The 21,869-nt window shown below is 39.9% G+C and overlaps 1 protein-coding gene across 5 annotated transcripts in view; it reads left to right on the forward strand.

Moving 5' to 3' along the window:
• The window catches only part of ccdc57 (coiled-coil domain containing 57), a 179,441-nt gene that overhangs the window by 3,445 nt on the left and 154,127 nt on the right, over window positions 1–21,869 (forward strand). For all 5 annotated transcript variants that reach the window (XR_005946643.1, XR_005946644.1, XM_041217393.1 and 2 more), the window contains exons 2-3: window positions 18,238–18,651; window positions 19,994–20,102. Coding sequence is in view for 3 of the 5 variants with exons in the window: in XM_041217393.1 (XP_041073327.1) it covers window positions 18,254–18,651; window positions 19,994–20,102 (507 nt within the window). In the remaining 2 variants the exon portion in view is untranslated. The remainder of the gene's footprint in view (window positions 1–18,237; window positions 18,652–19,993; window positions 20,103–21,869) is intronic.

Consider the following 21,869-nt stretch of genomic DNA (forward strand, 5'->3'; position numbering starts at 1 on the left):
CACAGATGGTGTCAGACCTGCTGAGTTTTGCCAGGCATTTTCTATGTTTGTGTTTGAAACATATCACCGTTTGTTCACTGTCACTGGGTCAAAATCCTGGAACTCCGTCCCTTACGGCACTGTGGTGTACCTACACCATGTGGACCGCAGCAGTTCAAGAAGGCAACTCACCACCATCTTCTCAAGGGCAATTAGGGATGGGCAATAAATTTTGGCCTAGCCAGTGATGCCCACTCCCATGAATGAATAAAAAAAAAAATCAGTTACCAATGTCAAAATCTGTATTAGTAATTTTTTAATTTGATCTGTACGCAGCTATAGCTTTAATTGAGTGTTTCTACAGCTTGGTTAAAATCAAAATTGTTCCATGAGAGTGTCTGCTAACCGAGGGTTATGGAACCTAGATTTTTCCAAATGATTGAATTCATTTCACTTTTTTGTTTTGAAAACAAAAGATGTGTGCAGTATCTGTGTCTCATGGGTGCACAAGGCAAAAAATTTGAAAGTAAGTAGACCGGTAAATGCTGAGGGCAGCCATTTAATAAAACAAACAACCGAGAGGAGAAACCGATGAAGATCATAATTAGGATAATGGAACTAAATGTATTGTTTAAACTATAACTTTTGATGATTGAGAGTTGAGCCATGTAGATCAGTAAGTCCCCAGGTTTGAAGCAAGATCTTCTAAGTTATCTCAGGAATATTATAAAGCAAAATTTGACATCTAGCTACATAAAGCTATATCAAGGCAGATGACCAAAAGTTTCTTCAAAGAAATAGTTTTAGGAGTGTCTTGGAAGAGGAAAGAGAGGTAAAGAGATTGTAAGATTTAAAGAGGGAATTCCAGAGCTTAGGACCTCGGCAGCTGAAGGTACAGCCATGAATAGTGGCCAATTAATATTGGGTTTGCCAGAGAGACGAGAATTAGAGGTGTGCGCAGATCTCTGGGGCTGGGAGACATCACAGAGAAAGAGAGGGGCGAGACCATAGACAAATTTGAAACCAGGATGAAAACTTCAATTTTAAAGTGTTACTTAACTGGGAGCCATCGTAGGTCAGCAGGCACAGGAGTGTTGGCTGAATGGGACTTGATGTGAGTAAGGACATGAGCATCAGAGTTTTGGATGGCCTCAAGTTTACAGAGGGTAGGATGTGGGAAGATGGCCAAGAGTGTTTTGGAATAGTCAATTCTAGAAGTAACAAAGGAATGGATGACAGTTTCAGGATGAGGATGAGTTGAGGCAGGAGCAGAGTTGGGCTATGTTTATGGTTATGGAAGTGAAAACAGGTGGTCTTAGTGATGATGTGGCTATGTTGTCAGAAGCTCATCTTGGGGTCTGATATGAAACCAAGGCTGAAAACAGTCTGGTTCAGCCTCAGACAATTTTCAGGGAGAGGGATGGAGTCGGTAGCTAGGGAGCAGAGTTTATGTCAGAAACCAAAAAACAAAGGCTTCGGCCTTCCTACTATTTAGTTGAGGAAATTTCTGTTCATTGAGAGCATTAGCCAGGGTTCATGCTGCTGACCTGTGATGAGTGAGGACAGCATTAAGTTCAGTTCTGATGCCTACCATGTGGCAAAATTGGCTGGCAGTACTTGAATTTAAGGCTCTCAAGAATAATGGCTGTTTGGGAAAGATAACATATTGTACAGGCTGCCTGAATAGCTGTATTCTAGCACTGAATCAAGAGCATTGTTGGGGGGCAGTGGGGATTTATACAGGGAAAGAAATTAGTGATAGAAGAAAAAAACTGAGGACTTGGCAGTTAGGCAGAAAGAACTTTCTATGTGAACAAAAACAAGTAAAGCTGACACTACTTTAAATCACTCAGGTGCTAAACAAATAACATGTTCTAATAAGTTAGAAAACTAAAGGTGTTGAGTTAATAAAAATGCTATATTTTGTAAGTTTGAATTCTTTTTAAGTTATGTTTCTTACCAGTGCCAAGGTCAGGGTTTCACTTCTAGTCTATTTGAATGGACACAGCCCTCAACAGAACAATCAGAGAAGCAGGAATGACAATAGATGGAAGGAGGCATAGCAGCATTCTGGTTCCATGACTGTTGGAGCTAATAAGGCAATTAAGGTTACAGCGTTTAAGCAAAGAGTCACGTTGACAAAGATTACATACAGAATTTCACAATAGCAGTTCGAACCTGGCCGTACAATTGAGAAGGTCCCACCTTCTGAGAGTTACGAAGCTAGCTGAGCTCAGTAACATTCCAGTAGGGGTGACACAATCAGCTTCAGAGAGGACATCCCAAATTCCACACTTTGTGAATCTGATGGAAATTTATGACTAGGTGTCAACTTCCAAAATATACTTCTTTGTAATCCTGCAGTTGAGATGTCACCATTATGTTTAATGCCCTTCTATGAAGTTGTACTACACTATTGTTTACTTTTCAGAATTGGTTGCAGTGAATTGCGGGCAGCATTGCCATTCATTTAAAAAGGAAGGAAATTTTAGGTGGAGCAAATTTTGTTCAAAGTTGTAATTTTCCAAAATTTTCAAGATTCTGGATGGGGGGTCCTAGCGAGCTGAAAAACCACAAATGTAATGTCTCTATGTAAGAAAGGAGGGAGATAAAAAGCAGGAAACTATAAGCTAGTAAGCCTAACATCTGAGATTGGGAAAATGTTGGAATCCATTATTAAGGAAACAGTAGCAAGACATTTAGAAAATCAAAGTACAATCAAGCAAAGTCAACACAGTTTTATGAAAGGAAAATTTTGTTTGATAAACGTATTATTCTTTGAGGATTTCAGGAGCTGGGTGGATACAAGGGAACCAGTAGATGGAGTGTATTTGGGCTTGCAAAAGGCATTCAAAAAGGTGTCATAAAAAAGGTTACTACACAAGATAAGAGCCCATGGTGTTTGGGGTCGTATATTAGTGTAGAGAGAGGATTGGCTAACTAACAGGAAGCAGAGATTTGGGGTAAATGGGTCATTTTCAGGTTGGCAAACTGTAACTAGTGGAGTGCCACAGTGATGGGACCAAAACTATTTACAATCTATATTAATGACTTGGATGAAGTGTTCCAGTGTATTGTATCCAAATTTGCTGATGATACAAAGATAGGTGGGGAAAGCAAATTGTGAGGAGGATACGAAGAATCTGCTAAGGGGTATAGATAAGTTGTGAGTGGGCTAAAATTTGGCAAATGGAATATTGTCCACTTTGTTAGGAAGAATAATAAAGCAAAATATTATTTAAATGTAGAGAGACTGCGAATGCTGCAATACGGAGATTTCTGAGTGCCCTCATACATGAATCACAAAAAGTTAACATGCAGGTGCACCAAGTAATTCGGAAGGCAAATGGAATGTTGGCCTTTAATGTAAGGGGGATGGGGTATAACGATAGAGAAGTCCTGCTACAACTGAACTGAGCAGTGGTGAGACCACATCTAGAGTACTGCATGTAGTTTTGGTCTCCTTATTTAAGAAGGGCCATACAGTACTTGCATTGGAGGCATTTCAGGGAAGGTTAGTTAGGTTGATTTTTGGGATGAAGGTATTTTCTTCTGAGGAAAAGTTGAGCAAGTTGGGCCTATACTCATTGGAGTTTAGAAGAATGAGAGATGATCTTATCGTAATATACAAGATTCTGAGGGGGCTTGACAGGGTAAGTGGTGAGAGGTTGTTTCCCCTCGTGGGGGAATCTAGAACTAGGGGTCATCATTTCAGATTAAGGGGCCTCCCATTTAAGACTGAGATGAGAAGGAATTTCTTCTCTGAGGATTTTGAATCTTTGGAATTCTCTACCCTAAAGAGCTGTGAAGGCTAAGTCACTGAATATATCCAAGGCTGAGATAGGCAGATATTTAAACCATAGGGTCAAGAGTTATGGGAAATGGGTGCAAAAGTGGAATGAGTTCAAGATGGCCATGATCTTATTGAATAGCAGGGTGTGCTTGAGGATTAATTTGGCCTATGTTCTTATGTTCTTACTCCTCTTGATAATTGAAGAAAATATTAGCATCAGGCGGATCTTTGATTCACATTTTGATTTTGAAAGTGTAATGTTTTTTCACCAACATGGAGATGTCCATATTAGGTTTCCCAGTCTGATAGGTTGTCTTGGTGCTATATGCCCAACAGGCTTCTGTGCATCAGCCATGACTCCATTCTAAATATCACTGTTGGAGAACTCCCCTTGGCTTGTGTAATTTCAGGAAACTGCTACAGGCTGAGAACCTGCATTCCAAACCATTAAAACTGTTTCCTAGGGATGGGCAGTTTTAGAGCAGCTCTCAAGTTAGTTCAAAGGCCTGCAGTACAGTTTCACCTTTGGTAAGATGTATTGTTTGCGTATAATGTTTGGTCCTGAAGATAGAAGCGATACATCTTCTGAAAGCCCAATCATGTCACACAGCATAATAGCAATGTCAAATGCTTCTACAATTAAATCAATTTTATAGCACCATAGCAGATGGTTGCATGATGTTCCAAACCATTCACAAGTCCACAGATACTGAAGTAGTCCACATCCATATGCAGCAAGACCTGGACAGCTTGGGCTGACAAATGAGCAAGTAACATTTGCACCATACAAGTGCCACATCTCCAACAAGTGCCAACCATCTCACCTTGACATTCAACGACATTGCCATCACTGAATCCCCCACGATCCACATCCTGGGTGTTACTATTGACCAGAAATTGAACCATTTATATACAGTGGCTACAAAGCTTATGGAATCCTTTCATTTATTAGCTGAGGCATAGAATATAAGAGTGGGGAATTTATGCTGGAACTATATAAAACATTAGTTAGGCCACAACTTGAGTACTATGTTCTAGTCACCTCATCATATGATGTAATTGCATTAGAGAGGGTACAAAGGAGATTTACAAGGATGTTGCCAGGAAAATTGCAGTTCTGAAGAAAGATTGGATAGGCTGGGGTTGTTCTCCTTGGAACAGAGGAGGCTGAGGAGAGATTTGATTGAGATGCACAAAATTGTGAGGGGCCTGGATAGAGTGGAAGGAAGGGCCTATTTACTTTAGCAGAGAGGTCAATGACCAGGAAGCATAGATTTGAAGTAATTGGTAGAAAGATTAGAGGGGAGATGTAGAAAAATCTATTCACCGAGAGGGTTGTGGCAGACTCGAACTCACTGCCTGAAATGGTACAGAGGCAGAAACCCTCAACTCATTTAAAAGGTGCCTGGATATGTACCTCAAGTGCTGTAACCTGCCGCACTATGGACCAAATGCTAGAAAGTGGGATTAGGCTAAGTGGCTCATTTTTCGGCTAGTGCAGACGTAACGGGCCAAGTGGCCTCTTTTCTCTGCTGTAAATTTTCTGAGATCCTAAGAGCAGGTCAGAGGCTGGGAATTCTGCATCCTGTTTCCCCAATCTACAAGACACAAGCCACAGTATAATGGAAAACTCTCCACTTACCTGGATGAATGCAGCTCCAACAACACTCAAGAAGCTCGACAGCATCCAGGACAAAGAAGCCTGCTTGATTGGCACCCCATCTACCATCTTAAACATTCACTCCCTCCACTACTGACGGACTGTGGCCGCAGTGTGTACAATTTATAAGACGCACTGCAGCAGCTCACCAAGCCTCCTTCGACAGCATCTCCCAAACCCACAGAATTCACAACGTAGAAGGACAATCGTAGCAGACACATGGGAACACCACCACCTGCAAGTTCCTCTCCAAGCCATACACTATCCGGATTTGGAATTATATTGCTATTCCTTCACCGTTGCTAGATCAAAATCCTGGAATTCCTCCCTTCCTCATCAGATGGACTGCAGTAGTTCAAGAAGGCGACTCACCACCACTTTCTCAAGGACAACTGGGGATGTGCAACAAATGCTGGCCTTGTCAGTGAGATCCACATCCCATTAAAGAATAAAAAGAAGCTTTCATTTTAGAGAATCTTTCCTTGGATCTTGAATTTTTCAACTCATTTGGAATTTACTGCCCGAAAGGTAGTCGGAGCAGGTGCAATATTAACTTTTTAAAATCTGAGTTCAGACATCCAGTCAGTTAACTGTGGTGAAATGAAATAGTGATTTTTTCGTAAACCATGATCAAATCGGCTGAATGAGTAAGTGGACGATGGGAGTATCTTCATAATTGCTACTCTGAATGAGATATTGGCCTGAATTTTGTACTCAGTGCAAAGGCATGATGCTGTTTGCCTTGCTGCCAGTTGCCCACAAAAGTCTTGTAGGCTTGTTAGGAGAGATTTCCACTAATTCTGGTTCTGTGTGGGCCCCCTCTACAGGGACCGCTGGCATCTGTGAGCAGAGCACGAAACAGTGAGGGTCGCCAACCGTCAGATTGAAGAATCCTTCCTGAGACAGTCCAAACTAGGAAGTATAAATTCGATCTAAGTGGGAAATACAGATCGGATTAAGGGAAAGCAAAAAAGAGACCGGCATAAAAATCATTTTAAAAATTATTTGAATTTTTAAAAAATTTGCAACCTTTATTTTCTTCTATGAGAATGAGATTCCACACTTGTAAAGTTAATTATTAGGGACAGAGAAGTTGTTCAGTAATTATCACTTATTATGCCATCAAAAATGCATTCCTGAATGCAGCAGCACTAAATCTTTCAGCCATTTTTGGTGCTGAACTTGTGGGCAAATACTCCAAGTTTACGCCATTGCAGTCATTCTGCTGAGGTGAGGACTGTAGCAGAGCGCCATGTGGTGGAGCAGGATATCTCTGGCAGTGACTTCTGAATATGATATGAGGGTTAATACTGTGGTTGAATATTTTTGGTTCACAGAATCACAGAATTGTTATGGTGTAGATGGATATCATTCAGCCCATCATGTCTGCACTGGCTCTCTCAGCATTTTAACATAGTACCAATCTCCTGCCTTTTCCCCGTAACCCTGCACATTGTTTCTATTTAGATAATCATCCAATGCCCTTTTGAATGCCTCAATTGAACCTGCCTCCACCACACTTCCAGGCAATGCATTCCAAACCCTAACTACTCACTGTGTGAGAAAGATTTTTCTCACCTCTCATTTGCTTCTTTTGCAAAACACTTTAAAACTCTGCCCTCTGGTCCTTGATCTGCTTACGAGCAGAAACAGCTTCTCCCTATCTACTCTGTCCAGGCCGCTCATTATTTTGAAAACTTCCCTCTCAGCCTTCTCCTCTTCAAAGAAAACAGTCCCAATTTCTCCAATCTTTCCTCATAACTGAAGCGTCTCATCCCCGGAACCATTCCCATAAACTTCTTCTGTACGCCCTCCAATGCGTTCATATCCTTCCCATAGTGTGGGGCCCAGAACTGTACACAATACTCCAGCTGAGGTCTAACCAGTGTCTTATATAGGTTCATCATAACCTCCCTGCTCTTGTACTCTATGCCCCTATTAATGCAGCCTAGTATACTGCATGCTTTAGAAACAGCTCTCTCTAACTGTCCTGTCTCCTTTAATGACTTATGTACATGTACACCCAGGTATCTTGGCTCCTGCGCAACCTTTAGAATAGTATCCTTTATTTTATACTGTGAACATGCCTATGGTGTTATTATAGACAAAGGAAACCACTCAGCAGGAGAGGTATTTGAAGCTTAGAGTCTTAAGAATAATTCCTTCTAATGAGGATCAATAGAATCAAAACCTTGACTACATTTATTTTTTGTTGCATGGTAGTGGGGGATGGAGAAGGCATTAGCAATCCTAATGGTTAACTGAAGTTTATGAAACTTGCCCATCAGTCAGCAAACAATTAGATGGAAAGCTTTAGCAACCTTTTTCTCCTTTTGTAGAGTAAGTTTTCATTAATACTTTCAAGTGAAGTTAATGGGACCACAACTGTATATGGTTTGTAATGTTCAGATCACATGCTGGATACTGAAACACTTTAAGACTAAAGCTATTCATATGTTAAAAGTATATTCATTATTGTAATATTAACCCTTGGCTATATGTATTGTGGTGTATTACAATCTTTATTAATATTTGAAGTTTATTCAAGTTGCAATGTACCTTTTTAATTCCCCATAATTTCAATCAGAGGGAGCTAGACCCAAGGACACGTAACTGGGTTATGGGCCCTGTTCAATCTCTGAATGAAGGATTGAAACCGACCAGAATTATTATCTTCTCCTTGATAGACTTTTTACAACTATTTCTTAATTTGATTTTAATTTCCTGGATATTATAAGGGCCTGGGTGAAACTTCTCAGTAAATGTTCTCTTACCACAAGAGAACTGGAGTGGGGGTCTGTGAGACTTTGATACAGAAGTCTAAATGAGACAGTTAAAGTTTTAAGCACACACAAATTTACTATAATAAGATTGCAATTGTGGTGATTATACAAAAGATATAAATTGCAAACTAGATAAACCCCAAAAAGAAAACTTTTTATTTCTGTAAGAGAATCCTAGGTTTAGACTTTACTTGTTACAGATATAGCATTTCAAAAGAAAACAAGGATATCCATAAAATATTAAGGTAATATTACTTTGACCTCTGAGTATGTGAGATTCGCTGGGCTCAACAGGTCTAAAGTCAACCTATGAGAATCTAACGAATCTGAAAATTCGAGTTTAGGTTGAGATACTTATAAGGTTTTTTGGTCTTGTATAATTAACGGTTACCTAGAAGATGTTAATTTGATCAATAATCGACCACCCTTAATTGGTATCCTATATTTGGTAGATGGACCCGCTATTATAATGAGGGTGCCCGTTCAATTTGTAGGAAATGTTATTTTGAATTTATTCCTCAAAACTGGACTTTACGTAACAGTCATGTTGGGCAATGTTGCTTAATCAAGGTACAGTGTTCAGTAAGCTAATAAGACCTGAAGCCTAGCATTATTTTACCTGATTGTGGTTTTAACTATGAGGAGTAGCATTGTATGTGCTAATGGCAAAAAGCATAAAGAACTTTTTTAGGTGTATGTATTTCTTATTGGTAAATTCACATTATTGTGAGGGGAGTTAACTTTGCTGTCATGTTAGTTTTGACTCCTGTTAAATGTTTTACTGTGAATTTACCCATAGTAACTTTTACCTAATACTCTGGTAAAAAAATTCCATGTTATTTGACCTCTATTCCTTTACAGCATAAACTCCTAAAACATAATTTGATTTTTTTTTGTTTTAACTTTGTTAAACCATCTTGAGGAAAAGTTTAGACCCATTCCTTAAAAAAATAAGTTTTAAACTTTTTGCTATAACCCCCTTTCTTTCTTCCGTCCCCTTTGGAATTATTTTCTAAAACATGGGCTTGGTGAACTAACAGTGATTCAAAGCTATTTCTTTAAGCCAGAACAATGATAACTGACATGGTTCTACAGTGTCCAGAACAATGGTGTGACTGGACGACAAACTTATCAGCCCAGAATTGCTGAATTATTCCATGTTACTTAGCCCTTTCCCCTCACCTTTCAGCTCTAAAAATTTTCACACTGCAATTGTTTTTTATTTTTTCACAGGATATGGGCATCGCTGGCTAGGCCAGTATTTATTGCCCATCACTAATTGAGAAGGTGATGGTGAGCTGGTTCTTTGAACTGCTGCAGTCCATGAATTGCAAGCTGATGTCAAGGAGGATACTGGAGCATCTGGGTCTGTGGTGAAAAAAGGGACCAATGCTCCATCTCTTTAACCAATGAGATTTATGATGTGTGAATGAAGCATGGAATTGACTGAGAAGAGAGTAGAGTGAATTAGAGTTAAAGCAGATATAGAAAAAATAAGAGGGAAAGAAAAACTGAATAAAGAGAAAGGAAAAATAGGAATTAAAGGAAATAAATCACTAAGAACGAGTTACTACCCGCAGGATTGAGACTTCAGAGTTTCATATGTTCCCTGTTGAAGCACTAGAGATTGAGTGGGTTGCAGGAAAATTTACATAGTGGTAATGAAGTGCATATTAACCTCACTGCTATGTTACCAATAGTGTCTGGCCCATCCACACTGCTAAAAAGTTTTAAAACTGTTTAGACCTTGACATTGCACATTGTGAATAGTATATTGATTTAATGACAGAAATTGTCAGCTACAGTATTTAAACTGAGGAATTCATCTGTTTATGTTAAACTATTTAATAATGCTTGTAGAAAAAGGAAAAAAAAACATGTAAATATGTTTAGACTGTGGTATCAATAACCTGACACTGTTCCAGAACCTTGAAGAGTTTTATAAATTTATTGTGCACTATACATCTTCTTACTAGATATTATTTCTGATATTCGTTTAAGGGATGCCAGCATTGCTGGCAAGGATAGCATTTATAACCCACCCTAATTATCCTTGAAAGCTGCCACTTTGAACTGATACAGTATGTTCGGTGTAGGTACTCCCACAACGCTGTTAGGGAGTTCCAGAATTTTGACCCAGTGACAGTGAAGGAATGGTGATATATTTCTAAGTCAGGATGGTGTGTGACTTGGAGGGGAACTTCCAGGTGTGGGGATGGCTTTGACCTTCTAGGCCACAGAGGTCTTGGATTTGAAAGTTGCTGTCGAAGAAACCTTGGCAAGTTGTTGTAGTGCATCTTATAAATGGTTCATACTACAGCCACTGTGCACTGATGATGGCAAGAGTGAATATTTAAGGTGGTGGATGGTGTGCACTGATGATGGCAAGAGTGAATATTTAAGGTGGTGGATGGTGTGCCAATCAAGTGGGCTGCTTTTTTCCTGGTTGATGTCCAGCTCCTTGAGTATTGTTGGAGCAGAACTCAACTAGATAAGTGGGGAGTACTCCCATCACACTTCTGAATTATATCTTTTATAGATGCTGAAGAGGCTTTGGGCAGTTAAACTACGAGTCACCCGCAGCAGAATACCCAACTTCTAACTTGCTCTTGTAGCCACTATTTACGTGGTTGATCCTATGACGTTTCTTGTCAATGGTGACCCCCTGCATGTTATGCTGGGGACGTAATTCTGCAATGGTAAAGTTGTTAAATGTCAAGGGGATGTGGTTAGACTCAACGTTATTAGAAATGGTCATTGCCCGGCCTTTATGTGATGTGAATGTTACTTGCCGCTTATCCCCAGACTGAATGCTGTCCAGGTCTCTGCATGCGAACACAGACTGCTTTGGTATCTGAGGAGTTGTGAATGGAACTGAACTTTGTGCATTCATCATCAAACATCCCCACTTCTGATCTCTTAATGACGGGAAGGTTATTGATAATGATAGTGGCGATGGTAATGCCTAGGACATTCACTTGACTAATTCCTGCAGTGACAACTTGGGGCTGAGATTATTGGTTTCCAACAACTACAGCCATCTTCTTTTGTGTTAGATTTGATTCCAGTGGAGAATTTCTCCCCTGATTTCCATTGACTTCAGATTTGCTAGGGCTCCTTAATGCCACACTCTGTCAAATTCCAACTTGGTGTCAACAGCAGTCACTCACCTCACCTCTGGAATTCAGCTCTTCTAGCTGCCTTTGTCTGTTTTGTCACTCATTTGCAGATGTATACTAACTACAATAGCCTATTTTCAGCCTGCTGTTTCTTCTCCATTGTTCACTGACTCGTAATTGTTCATATTACAGCAACATAAATAAGTTATGGGAAAAGTCATTTAAACTCGAACCATTATCAATAAAAACACAAAATTAATCACGTCCTTGTACTAGATAGAACATTTTGGAAATACCTTAAACCGAGCACAAACAATGACTAAGTGCACAATGTATATTTTAGGGTTGCGTTGCAGATTCCAAATCAAACAACATGTTTCAAATTTTTCACATAAGACACTTTAGCGTTCAGTATAGGGGGGAAAAGTGCTTAATTATAGAACAAAATGTATGGTTTTTCTTTTTAACCCTATGCTTCTAGTTTTGACAATTTTTCTTTGAATAAATTTGATTGGACAGTGAAAATTCAAATAATCCCAGCCATTATGTGTCACACTTGGGTCTTGTATTAAAACTTATGTTTGGTGCTCAGTAGTTCTTTATCAGTTTTAGTATAGTTATGTTTAGAAGGATATGAAGATGACTGATATTTCATATTGGTGACATCATTGGTGCTGATGTTTCACTGAAAAGCCTTCATGTTGTGGATCTTTCTCGTGGTTGTAAAAGAAAATGTAATCCCTTCACAGTTAATTCTGTAATTTATTCTATGGAAATATTTGAGAATGCAAAGCAAGCACACTTAGGTACTATTCAAAGAAGGTGCATGAAACTGCTGAGTAATACTGAAGCTGCTGTTGCATTCCACACTTCATCAGAGTTACTCTTATTTCAAACAATGAGACTTTTATGTAGTCTTATTACCAGAAGCTAGAAAAGATATTTGAGATTGGAGCGTTATCATTGTCTGCAGCATATGGTCTATGTCCCTATGCCATCAAATCTCCTACTAATGCTGTGCTGGCTAATTAATTTGCTAATTACTTAATTGTGTAGCTGGCCAGCTAATAGTGGCATGCCATAGAACAATACAGATGTCTGATTCAGCCATTCAGGTACTATTATGGATAACAAAATATACACTTAAACGTGTTGTAGATTCTATTGCTTTGGCTGAGCAATTGACCAATGTTCTGGTTGAAAAAAACAAAGTTATATATGTTAATGTATTTGGATCAGTACATTAATTATTTTGGGATACCATCCCCTTATAGCTTACTTAAACTGCTGCCACCACTGCAAATACTAGGATTCCCATTAACACAAGTAGAGGAATTTGGCTTCGAACGTTCAAAAGGAGACCCTTTCACAAAACCCTCCTAGAAAATTTTGGTCTTTGCAGTAAAGGTGGATTGTGTATATTTAGAAATGCTGCTGACAGCCTACGTGCAATTATGTTGCCATCAGCTGTACTCTTCTAACACAAAGTGCTGAAAGAAATATACTTTAAAGGCTCTTCTGAATAGACTGGAAAGCCTGACCATTGCACTTTTAACGTTCCTTTTCAAGGCCATTCAAACCAATGGGTAACACCAATGCCATCTACATTGAAGAAGTTTTAGAGTTGTTGCAAACATGAAAGTCAATTATATGATACTACCATGTGTTACAAATACAACGTTTGTAAGATTATGATGTTTTGGGGCTGCCCCTTTAATTTAGGGTAAAATGGAAGAATTAAAGGGGTCATGTGACCTCTTCCCATTCTGCCCGACAACAAGCTTGGGTGGTTTGATTGTTAGAGGGCCCAGGTTGTTTTACTGGGAACAAGGTGCAAGATATTAACACCTGCAGACAATAGCAAGAGGATCTGGGCTGACTATGGGTAGGCTGTCAGTCTCCATGTCTCACAGGGAAGTGTTAGTAATGTCAGGTTTTATGATTGGCTATACTTTAAAATGTCTGTTTAATTTTAAGATTGCAAGAAGTTGGGAGTTTAAAGGATAATTAATTAGCATTTCTACCTGGATGCAAGGCCGATGTGATTCATATTGTTATGCTGATGGGCTTTGAGAGGAGAACAGCCCATAGGAAGCCATTGTAAGATTGAGTTGCAGGTTTTCCTAAGATATTCCTGAACTTCAGAGATGCAGTGAGTCTGCAAGAGTATGAGGGAGGGAGCGAAAGCAGAGAGATAGAGGCAACCAGTCCTGCACCTGAAGCAGAGAGATGCCTTCCTTATTATTCATCACTCAGAAGATGGATGGCTGCTTGCACCAAGTTTTGGTTAGAGGGAGGAATCTCCAGGGCAACCTTCATTGTGAAAGTCAGTTCAGGGATTAGAATTTACTTGACTGAGAAAGGAAAAAGGAAGCAGGCCATTGGGAGTGCAGAATAGCTTTGGACTGGTTCCGGGAGAATAACCTGGCCGACTAAGGGACAGAGTAAAGTATGTGTGTGGCCTTGGATTGTTGGTCTGTTAAAAGATACCCGGAAGAATCTTTTCATAAGTTGGAACAATAGTGTTAGTAAATGTTGCTTTTAGCTTGTTTATTACTGTAAAAGTCTTAAAACTTGCGATCTCTTGTGATCTTTTCGGTCAGTCACTGGAATTCAAATATCTTTTTAAAAGTCATCTGACCCTCCTTGGCAGCTCTGAAGCAGGGTCACACGGACTCGAATCATTAACTCTGTTTCTCTCTCTACAGATATTACTAGACCTGCTGAGTTTTTCCAGCATTTTCTGTTTTGTTTCAGATTTTTTAGCACCCGCAGCATTTTGCTTTTATCTTAATTTAGAACAGCCCCGATTTCTCCACTCTCTACCCATCCATAAGCAGAAAGGTGTTTTTGATTTTTTATTTCCCCCTTTTATAAATGGTGGTGGATGTTCCCCAACCCTTCGGTTTGGAGTGATCCAATCCTCTATTAAGAACCCTACAGCAAACTTGAGATAAGGTAAAATAAGAGGGTTGGTTTATTTTACATATACAAACAAAACGTGGGAAAGAGGTTTTGTGACATCTGCCCCTTTTTGCATTCATACAATAAAAGAGGGATAAGAGAAAGAAAAGGGTTCAGGGCAGAGACCACGATAAAAATAAGAATTATGGTTTCATTGAATCCAGAGTCCACTAAGTCATTGTCCAATGAAGGTTTTTTTAGATGGCTTTGTTTGGCAAAATTCCTGGTCTTGATCCTAGGAACTCAGTTGCAGGTTGAGTCTGTTGAAGATGCAACAAAGTATTCTTGTATTCTAGAATTTAGTTCACTCAGTAGGTAAAATACAGGGTTATTTCTAGAAGTCAGACTTCAAGAGAGATGGAGGTCAAAGACAGGCTGCTAGTCTAGAGTCTGGTTCTCTCCAGAGGTTAAACCATAACCAAAGATAAAATTCAAAAGCTGTCTAATTCAAACAGCTCAAGTCTCGGTCATGTGACAGGGTAGTTTCAGGTCATGCTATTCAGCTAACTAGGTCCCTTGTTAAAACCCATTGTGTTTTGAACAGGTAACTAGAACCATTACCACAATGTTGGAGATGAGTCGCAAATAGCTCTGTCTTTGTCCATAGCTGGCTGGTGCAGATGTCTTGTCTACTAATCCATTGTGTTGGCTTGGCTGAAAAGTTTATACAATGCAAAGAATGTTACATTCCAGGGGTTTGATGTGTTATCCTTTGTCCATATTTAAGCTGCTCAGAAAATTCCAGAACTACCATCATCTGGTCAGTGGTGGCCATTTAATTAGTCCAGCCATTTGTCCATTTAAAAAATAATTTTTTATAAAGCAGCCTGGCTGATGTAGATATATATATTTTCCTTCCTGTCTTCTGGACGGGACAGGCTTTTTAATTGATTTACTGTATGTAAAGGAAAAATTTTCCTAACAAGCTTCCACATGAGACAGCAGTCAGAAAATATAAAATGCTGACCGTTGTTCCCCTGCAAAGGAACTCCTCTTCCACCTCTTGAAAATGGTGACACTTTGTTAAGGTACTGTTTACGTGTTAAGGGCCTCTTATTCTATATGTGTGCCCATTATTGTGCAAGCCTTTGACTATAGGGCTTATCAAGATCAGACTCCTAATAGAAGCAGTAAAAGATGCCATCCTGCACAATGTCTTCAACAAAATGCAGACAGAACTGGGCCTGATCAGACAGGTAACTCCATTCCAGAATAGGCTTGTGTCCCAAGCGTTCATGAGCAGATTCACTGACATCATGCTGCTGTCTTCTCTGGCTATTGCTTCCTACTGGTTAACTGTGACCCACAAATAAAACTGGAAGGTTGGCCAAGGGAAATGGAAGCTGAACATGAAATTGCTGACCCCAGAAAACATTGGGCTATAACTTCCGAGCTCCAGGATGTTGTACTGGGGGGTACCCCAAAGGTGTGCTGGGAACCCCTCCACCCCCGCTGCCTGTAAACTTGCCCAGGGCAATTGCCCTGCACTGGGAATTATCCAAAAATGCGATTTTAAATCACAAAGTTTGGATGGTTCCAACTGGATAGCATCAATATTTACCCAGAAAAAGTTAGAAAAATTAAAACCTCCTCTAACATTTGGGTAACACAATAACCACCAGCCCCCCAACCCTCAGCCCATGGGACTCCCTCAATCCCCCAACCCCCTGAATAGTAGTGCCCCCCCCCCCCAATTACCATCCTGAACCCCACTGAAGGGACTAAAACCTCAAAAGGATTCCCCCGTACCCAGGTGGACTCTCATTTTTTTTTCCCTGCCCCTGATAGGCCCGACGACAGCGGCCCCCCCCCCCCCCCCCCCCCCCCCCCGCCGCAACTGCCCTGAGGCCTGAACTGACCTGACACACACCCCGAAACCTAATCCAACCAACTCCCCCTTTTTGCTGCTGTAAAAAAGGGAGTGTGGCCTGCATCCAACAGAGCTGCACTCGACGCTGATGTATTGCATTACTTGGAAGGTCGGGCAAGACATGATTTCTGGTAATAAACTAGGAGCAGAGTGACAATTCAACACTGATTGCCACTCCAAGGAAGTTCAGGTCCAACTGGACTGGATCCTGGAGGACTCAGACATAAAGTAAAGCTTCCTGGCTCTTCACCTATGATGTTCTTCCCAAACATGCAGTAGGAACAGATTCTGCGTGCCTTTCTGGAGTCAGGACATTTCCTCTGTCTCTCTTGCCATGTGAGCACCACATTTCCTACATTAAAACAGCGATTTTACTTCAAAAAAGAATTTCAATGCTTCATTGCTTTGATGTCCTATGATTGTGAAAAGCAGTATATAAGTGCAAATCTTTTCTTATTTGAGGATGACAAATCTCATGTTCACCTCAATGGTTTCCCACCAGTGCGTCGGAGAATCAGCGAAGGGTTTCATGGTTCTACAATTTGTGTAATCTCTTTTGAGTTCCTCAACAGTCCACTCTATGGAGCAGGATGAGAAATGCATGATTTCTTCTTTCAAAATATAACATAGAGAGCTCTGTGATCAGCAACCTGAAGGAAGAAGACAGCTTGGTGGCCTGTAGCTTCATATACTAAGAATCAGCAAATCCTTTTACATCAGGCTGTATGAATTAAAACCCATGGACAGCATGCTTTCATAGTCTTCCCTGTTCTCTATCTCCAAGGTTTAGACAATAATTGGGAGAATTTGGATCTCCTGCTAACTCTGGATGAGCTGACAAAGGCCACCCAGTCCTTTTGAGATGAGTAAAATTCCTGTAAGCAACAGTTTACTGGTCAAGTTGTATTTGGCTGTGTGGGACTGAATCGGCAGATCTGCTGTAAATATTTGGAGGGGATGCTTCTGGCTAGCAGCATATCAAAATCCATGAGAAAAAGACTCATCAATCTCATCTACAAACAAGAGGGCAAGGGAGAAGAGACCACAGCCCATTTCACTGCTTAAACTACAAATTTTATCCAAAGTCATTGCAAATGGGGTCAAAATTGAACCACTGATTTCCTCCCCACAGCACCAATCATCTCTGATAGCCTCACACGACCCATGGATCAGTTCACCTACATTTGGGACAGGAGTGTGGGCACCTGTTTTAGCAACTTGGGTCCGAAAAAGGCCTTTGATAGAATGTTGCAGATGTATAAGATGGATATGCTGTCCAAAATCGGTTTCCAAGGTGTAAGCACCTTTTGCTCATTTGGCCGTTGGTCAATCTGGCAGTGATCTGTACATAAAAGCCTTTATCCCCAGTGGGAAAAAGAAGATGGTGGATCCTACTGGATTGTTTTCCATCTATTTCTGAAATGTACATGTGTAAGAGCGTCCGGGAAGAGATGCAGTGGTTTTTGTCAAGATTCATCCTGATCAGCTCCATATAGGACTGTATGATCTATGGACTGTTCACAGGGATGCATATTTGAGACAAGCATCAACTGCTGCTGGTAGGCCATCAATTCTGTGAATCCTCTTCTTTCTGTATGTATCAGAAAATGTTTAATGTAATGTTAATGTAGATGCAATCTTCATTGTAAGTGGATTGAGGCACCTTGGTGTTTCATGTACTGTATTAAACATAATTGGTCCGTATGTGAAGTTCCACAGTCAGATTGTACCATAATGCGTCATTACAAATTTAATGAATTATGTATATTTTTGGAAACAAGAAAAAAGAAAGTAGCTCTATTTTGAGCCTCAAACCATTGTGGCTGGTGGAGTATTTATTAAATTGATTATCTCATCCAATAATTATCCAACCCATTCCTAACCGGGTACATCTCAGCTCCTGAAAAACTGGATTGTACATAATAAGTCAGTCAGTATTTGTACTGAACATAAGATGGTTTAACATTTTGGTCAGTGATGCTGAAACTTTTCTCTTTTGGGAACTGCAAGTAACGTTCATTGCTCAGTGTAACTATATCCTAGAGTAACCTGTTTTGTTATATTTATAGGGTGCAACTTCCCAGGATGCTTCAAGAAGATAATTTTGATAAGCTCCTTGCTCAAAAGGAACAGGAATGGAAGGACCTGCAGGTATGGCGCATTCAGTCACTAGAGACTGCACTTCAAAATTCACAAACAAAACTGAAAGAACAGCAAGAAAAATTTAACATATTGAAAGAGGACTTTATGTTCAACCTAAAAGTACTGGAGGAACGAGATCGAGATTTGGAACGGTATGATGCCATGTTTGCACGACTAAAGGTTACAGAAAACTGTAAACAGGCAGAGATCAGTGATCTGCAAATTCAGATTGACAAAATGCAAGAACTTGTTGCTAAAGAGACAAAGACACGGGTGGATCTGCAGTTCCAGCACCAACAGACACTAAAAGCACATCAACTGGAAATAGAGAAAATACGCAGGTATGGTCAAGCCGAGAGTAATTTTGCATAAGAATGTCTGTGGGTTTGTGGATAGTGCTGTTATGGTGTTAGAAATATTATGGTTCATCAGTAATTGAATATTGTTTGAAACCCATTTTGTGTTATCTAGAATTCTCCGTAAGCAATTCTAATCCCAAGCACTTATCTGCTTGCCTTTTGAAAATACAATGTTAAGGTTCACCATATGCGCCCAGTCGGAATGGAAAAGCTGCTCTGCCCCTTAAATGATCTTTGTTCCCTTCTATTTGAAGCTGCTATGCTGCACAGACTTTGTGTTTTGTTATAATGCTACTGGCTCACATGTCAGGCTCTCAAGGACCAATGAAGAATAGTGAGAATAGATGCCATTAATCATCGTTTTTACTGATTACATGTAGATTGAGCTCTGTATCGATCAACAGCATGGTTTTATATATTCCTAGTCCATATATACCTTTCCCTAATGTAAAAGTGACACTAGAACAGAAATTTAAAGTCACTACAGCAATTTTAAATGGAGATGTGAATGGAGAATGGTGTTTTGGGATTACAGAAAGCAGCAATGGCCAGTTTCTTCTTGCAGTTTTGAGACACATTTTCCTACTTGACTGAGGTTGACGTTTCAACTCATGCTAGGGTAAGTGGCAGAATTTCTTGAAGGTAACTATTAGACTTCCAAAGCTATGCATTTTCAATGTTCACTTTCTTCCCTTCTTTCCAAAGGTATTGACAGCTTCCTGGGTTTGGGTTGCTAGGACATTTGTTGTTCTCCAATACACACCAGGAATGAGCTTTATGGGCTCAGCTTCACAGAAGAGCCTGCGCTTATCCTCAACAGAGGACTACGAGCGCATTCATATTAAGAGTTACCAAGTGTAAATGGGTTCCCTGTTTTTCTCCCCCAACCACCCCACTGCCATAACTTTGGGACATTGAGTCGACTGCTATCTCAGCTAAAACTAGCTAACTCAGCATAATTTTGTGCATTGTACCTGATCCTTCATTGTGGCTCACCTACGGGTTGGATAGACACTTTGAGACATTGGATGCCTTTTAATTGTTTGTCTATGTATGACAATTAAAAATTAAATACTGTATCAGCAGTTTTAATTTTAAAGCCTGATTGGAGTCAACAGATTGCACTAGCTGTCCTTTTAACCTTCTGTTGTCAGTAAATTTACATAATATAAATTATACAAGTCACCAACTCTATAACTATGCATATTTAAATGTGTTTTATGTCCAGTTTTAGGACTGTTGTCTTCCTTCCTTCCTTATTATGTTTCAATAGTTAAAAATAATTTGTGATTCAGAACTGCTGTTTTTTCTATTTTAAATATAGTTCAAAAGACTCTAAGATTGATGGGCAGCGTGAAGAGTATAAGAACCTAAAACAAGATCTTGAACGCAAAGTCCAAGAAGTAGAAGGACAACTTGCTTTACAAAAACAGGTATGGTGACAAGCCTATTTAGCCTGAGTTCAACCTTGAAGTATACCCTGCTCCAAGCAAAATGTAATATCTGAGCAATTTAGTAAACACTACCTAGAAAAAATGTCTTCAATATTGAGGCAGGGTCAACTACTGTAATCAATTTAATTCCATTTCATTTCAACAGTGGGGAGGAATCAACATTTTACCATTTTAAAGATTTTACTGAAGATCAAGCTATTTTGAATGAAAACGAACTATATTAAACTACTGCAAGCTATAATGCCTGAGTATTATTAGCTTAAGTCATTGTGTTTATTTTTAGTCACCTGACATTAAAAGCCTTCAACAGGTTCAAGTCTCCAGACCAAACTAGAAACCAAAAGTAGTTTGTTTGCCCAATATAGAGGAAAAGCCTATCCTAGGAACTCTTGCCTAAGTTCAGAAAGTTTCTTGGTGCAGGTTGGTAGTGTCTAACATTTCGACCCCTCAGGTATGTGCAGCAGTACAGACTAATTTTAAGCTGCTAGAACTGTGCAGCCTACCAACACCAGACCATGGTCTGCTTCCTGCTACATGTCAGGAGTACCCTAGCCTTGGGGTATTGACTTGTGGAGTTATTTGGAGTCGAGCAAGTAGGATCTATGTCCCTCCTTAATGGATCAATTTCTTCAGATTCTGTTGGTAAGATAGGTTGGTTTATTAGTCCTCAAAAGGAGCCTGGAATATGGCAGAATTGTCTGTCTTGATTAGTGATTAATGAGTCAGCACAGAGGGTTGGCTTGCTTCTAAACATCATTCCCAGACCTGTCTTCTTAGAACACTTTGACTTCAAAGATAACACATGCAGGTTATTCTTCAGCAGTTACATCACTTAAAAAAAAAAAATGAATTGAATACCTGTGGTGGACAGTATACATTAGGGCTTCCTCACAAGTGACATTTTTTTAATTCTTTCATGGAATGTGGATGTAGTTGGCAAGGCCAGAATTTGTTGCCCATCCTTAATTGCCCCTTGGACTGAGTGTCTCGTTCGGCCATTTCAGGGGGGCAATTAAGAGACAAACACACATTGCTGTGGGTCTGGAGTCATATGTAGGCCAGACTGGGCAAGGATGGCAGGTTTCCTTCCGTAGGGTTTTTACAACAATCCATGATAGTTGTCATTGAAAGCTAGTCTCAACAATGATGACAATTTCAGATTTATTAATTGAATTTAAATTCCACCAGCTGCCCTGGTGGGATTTGAACCTGTGTCCCTGGAGCATTAGCCTGGCATTACTACTACGCCACCGTGATATATTGCTAATCTCTAGCTGTTCTTTGGTGAGGTGAACTATTCATTATGCATGACATTCATCCTATTGTAATGAGGCATGAATTTTGACTGTTTGAAGTTTCAGTTTGGGATGGTAGAGAAACTGAAGCTGTCTAAAGAGTGACTGAAAATTTTGGGCACCAAGAAAATGTTCCGCATGGCAAGACATCAGCCTTTCAAACTGTCTAAATTTGGAATAGAATTCCTACCTGTTGGCTGATTCAATTTTGCAGCTTGCATTTTTTAAATGCTTCACAACACTTCAGATATTGCAGTGCCAATCAGTACATTGAAAATGGCAAGCAATTTACACATCAGTAAATGAACAATCATGTTCTAGAAGGGAATAAAATCATGCAATTTCATCAAAGAAAGAACTGTCATTCATACAGTGCCTTTCACACCCTCAGGACATCCCAAGCATTTCACCAGCAATGAATTGCTTTTGAATTGTAGCCGCTGTTAGTACG

Source organism: Carcharodon carcharias, chromosome 22 (genome assembly GCF_017639515.1).
Source record: "Carcharodon carcharias isolate sCarCar2 chromosome 22, sCarCar2.pri, whole genome shotgun sequence".
In the NCBI taxonomy this organism is placed as follows: Eukaryota; Metazoa; Chordata; class Chondrichthyes; order Lamniformes; family Lamnidae; genus Carcharodon; species Carcharodon carcharias.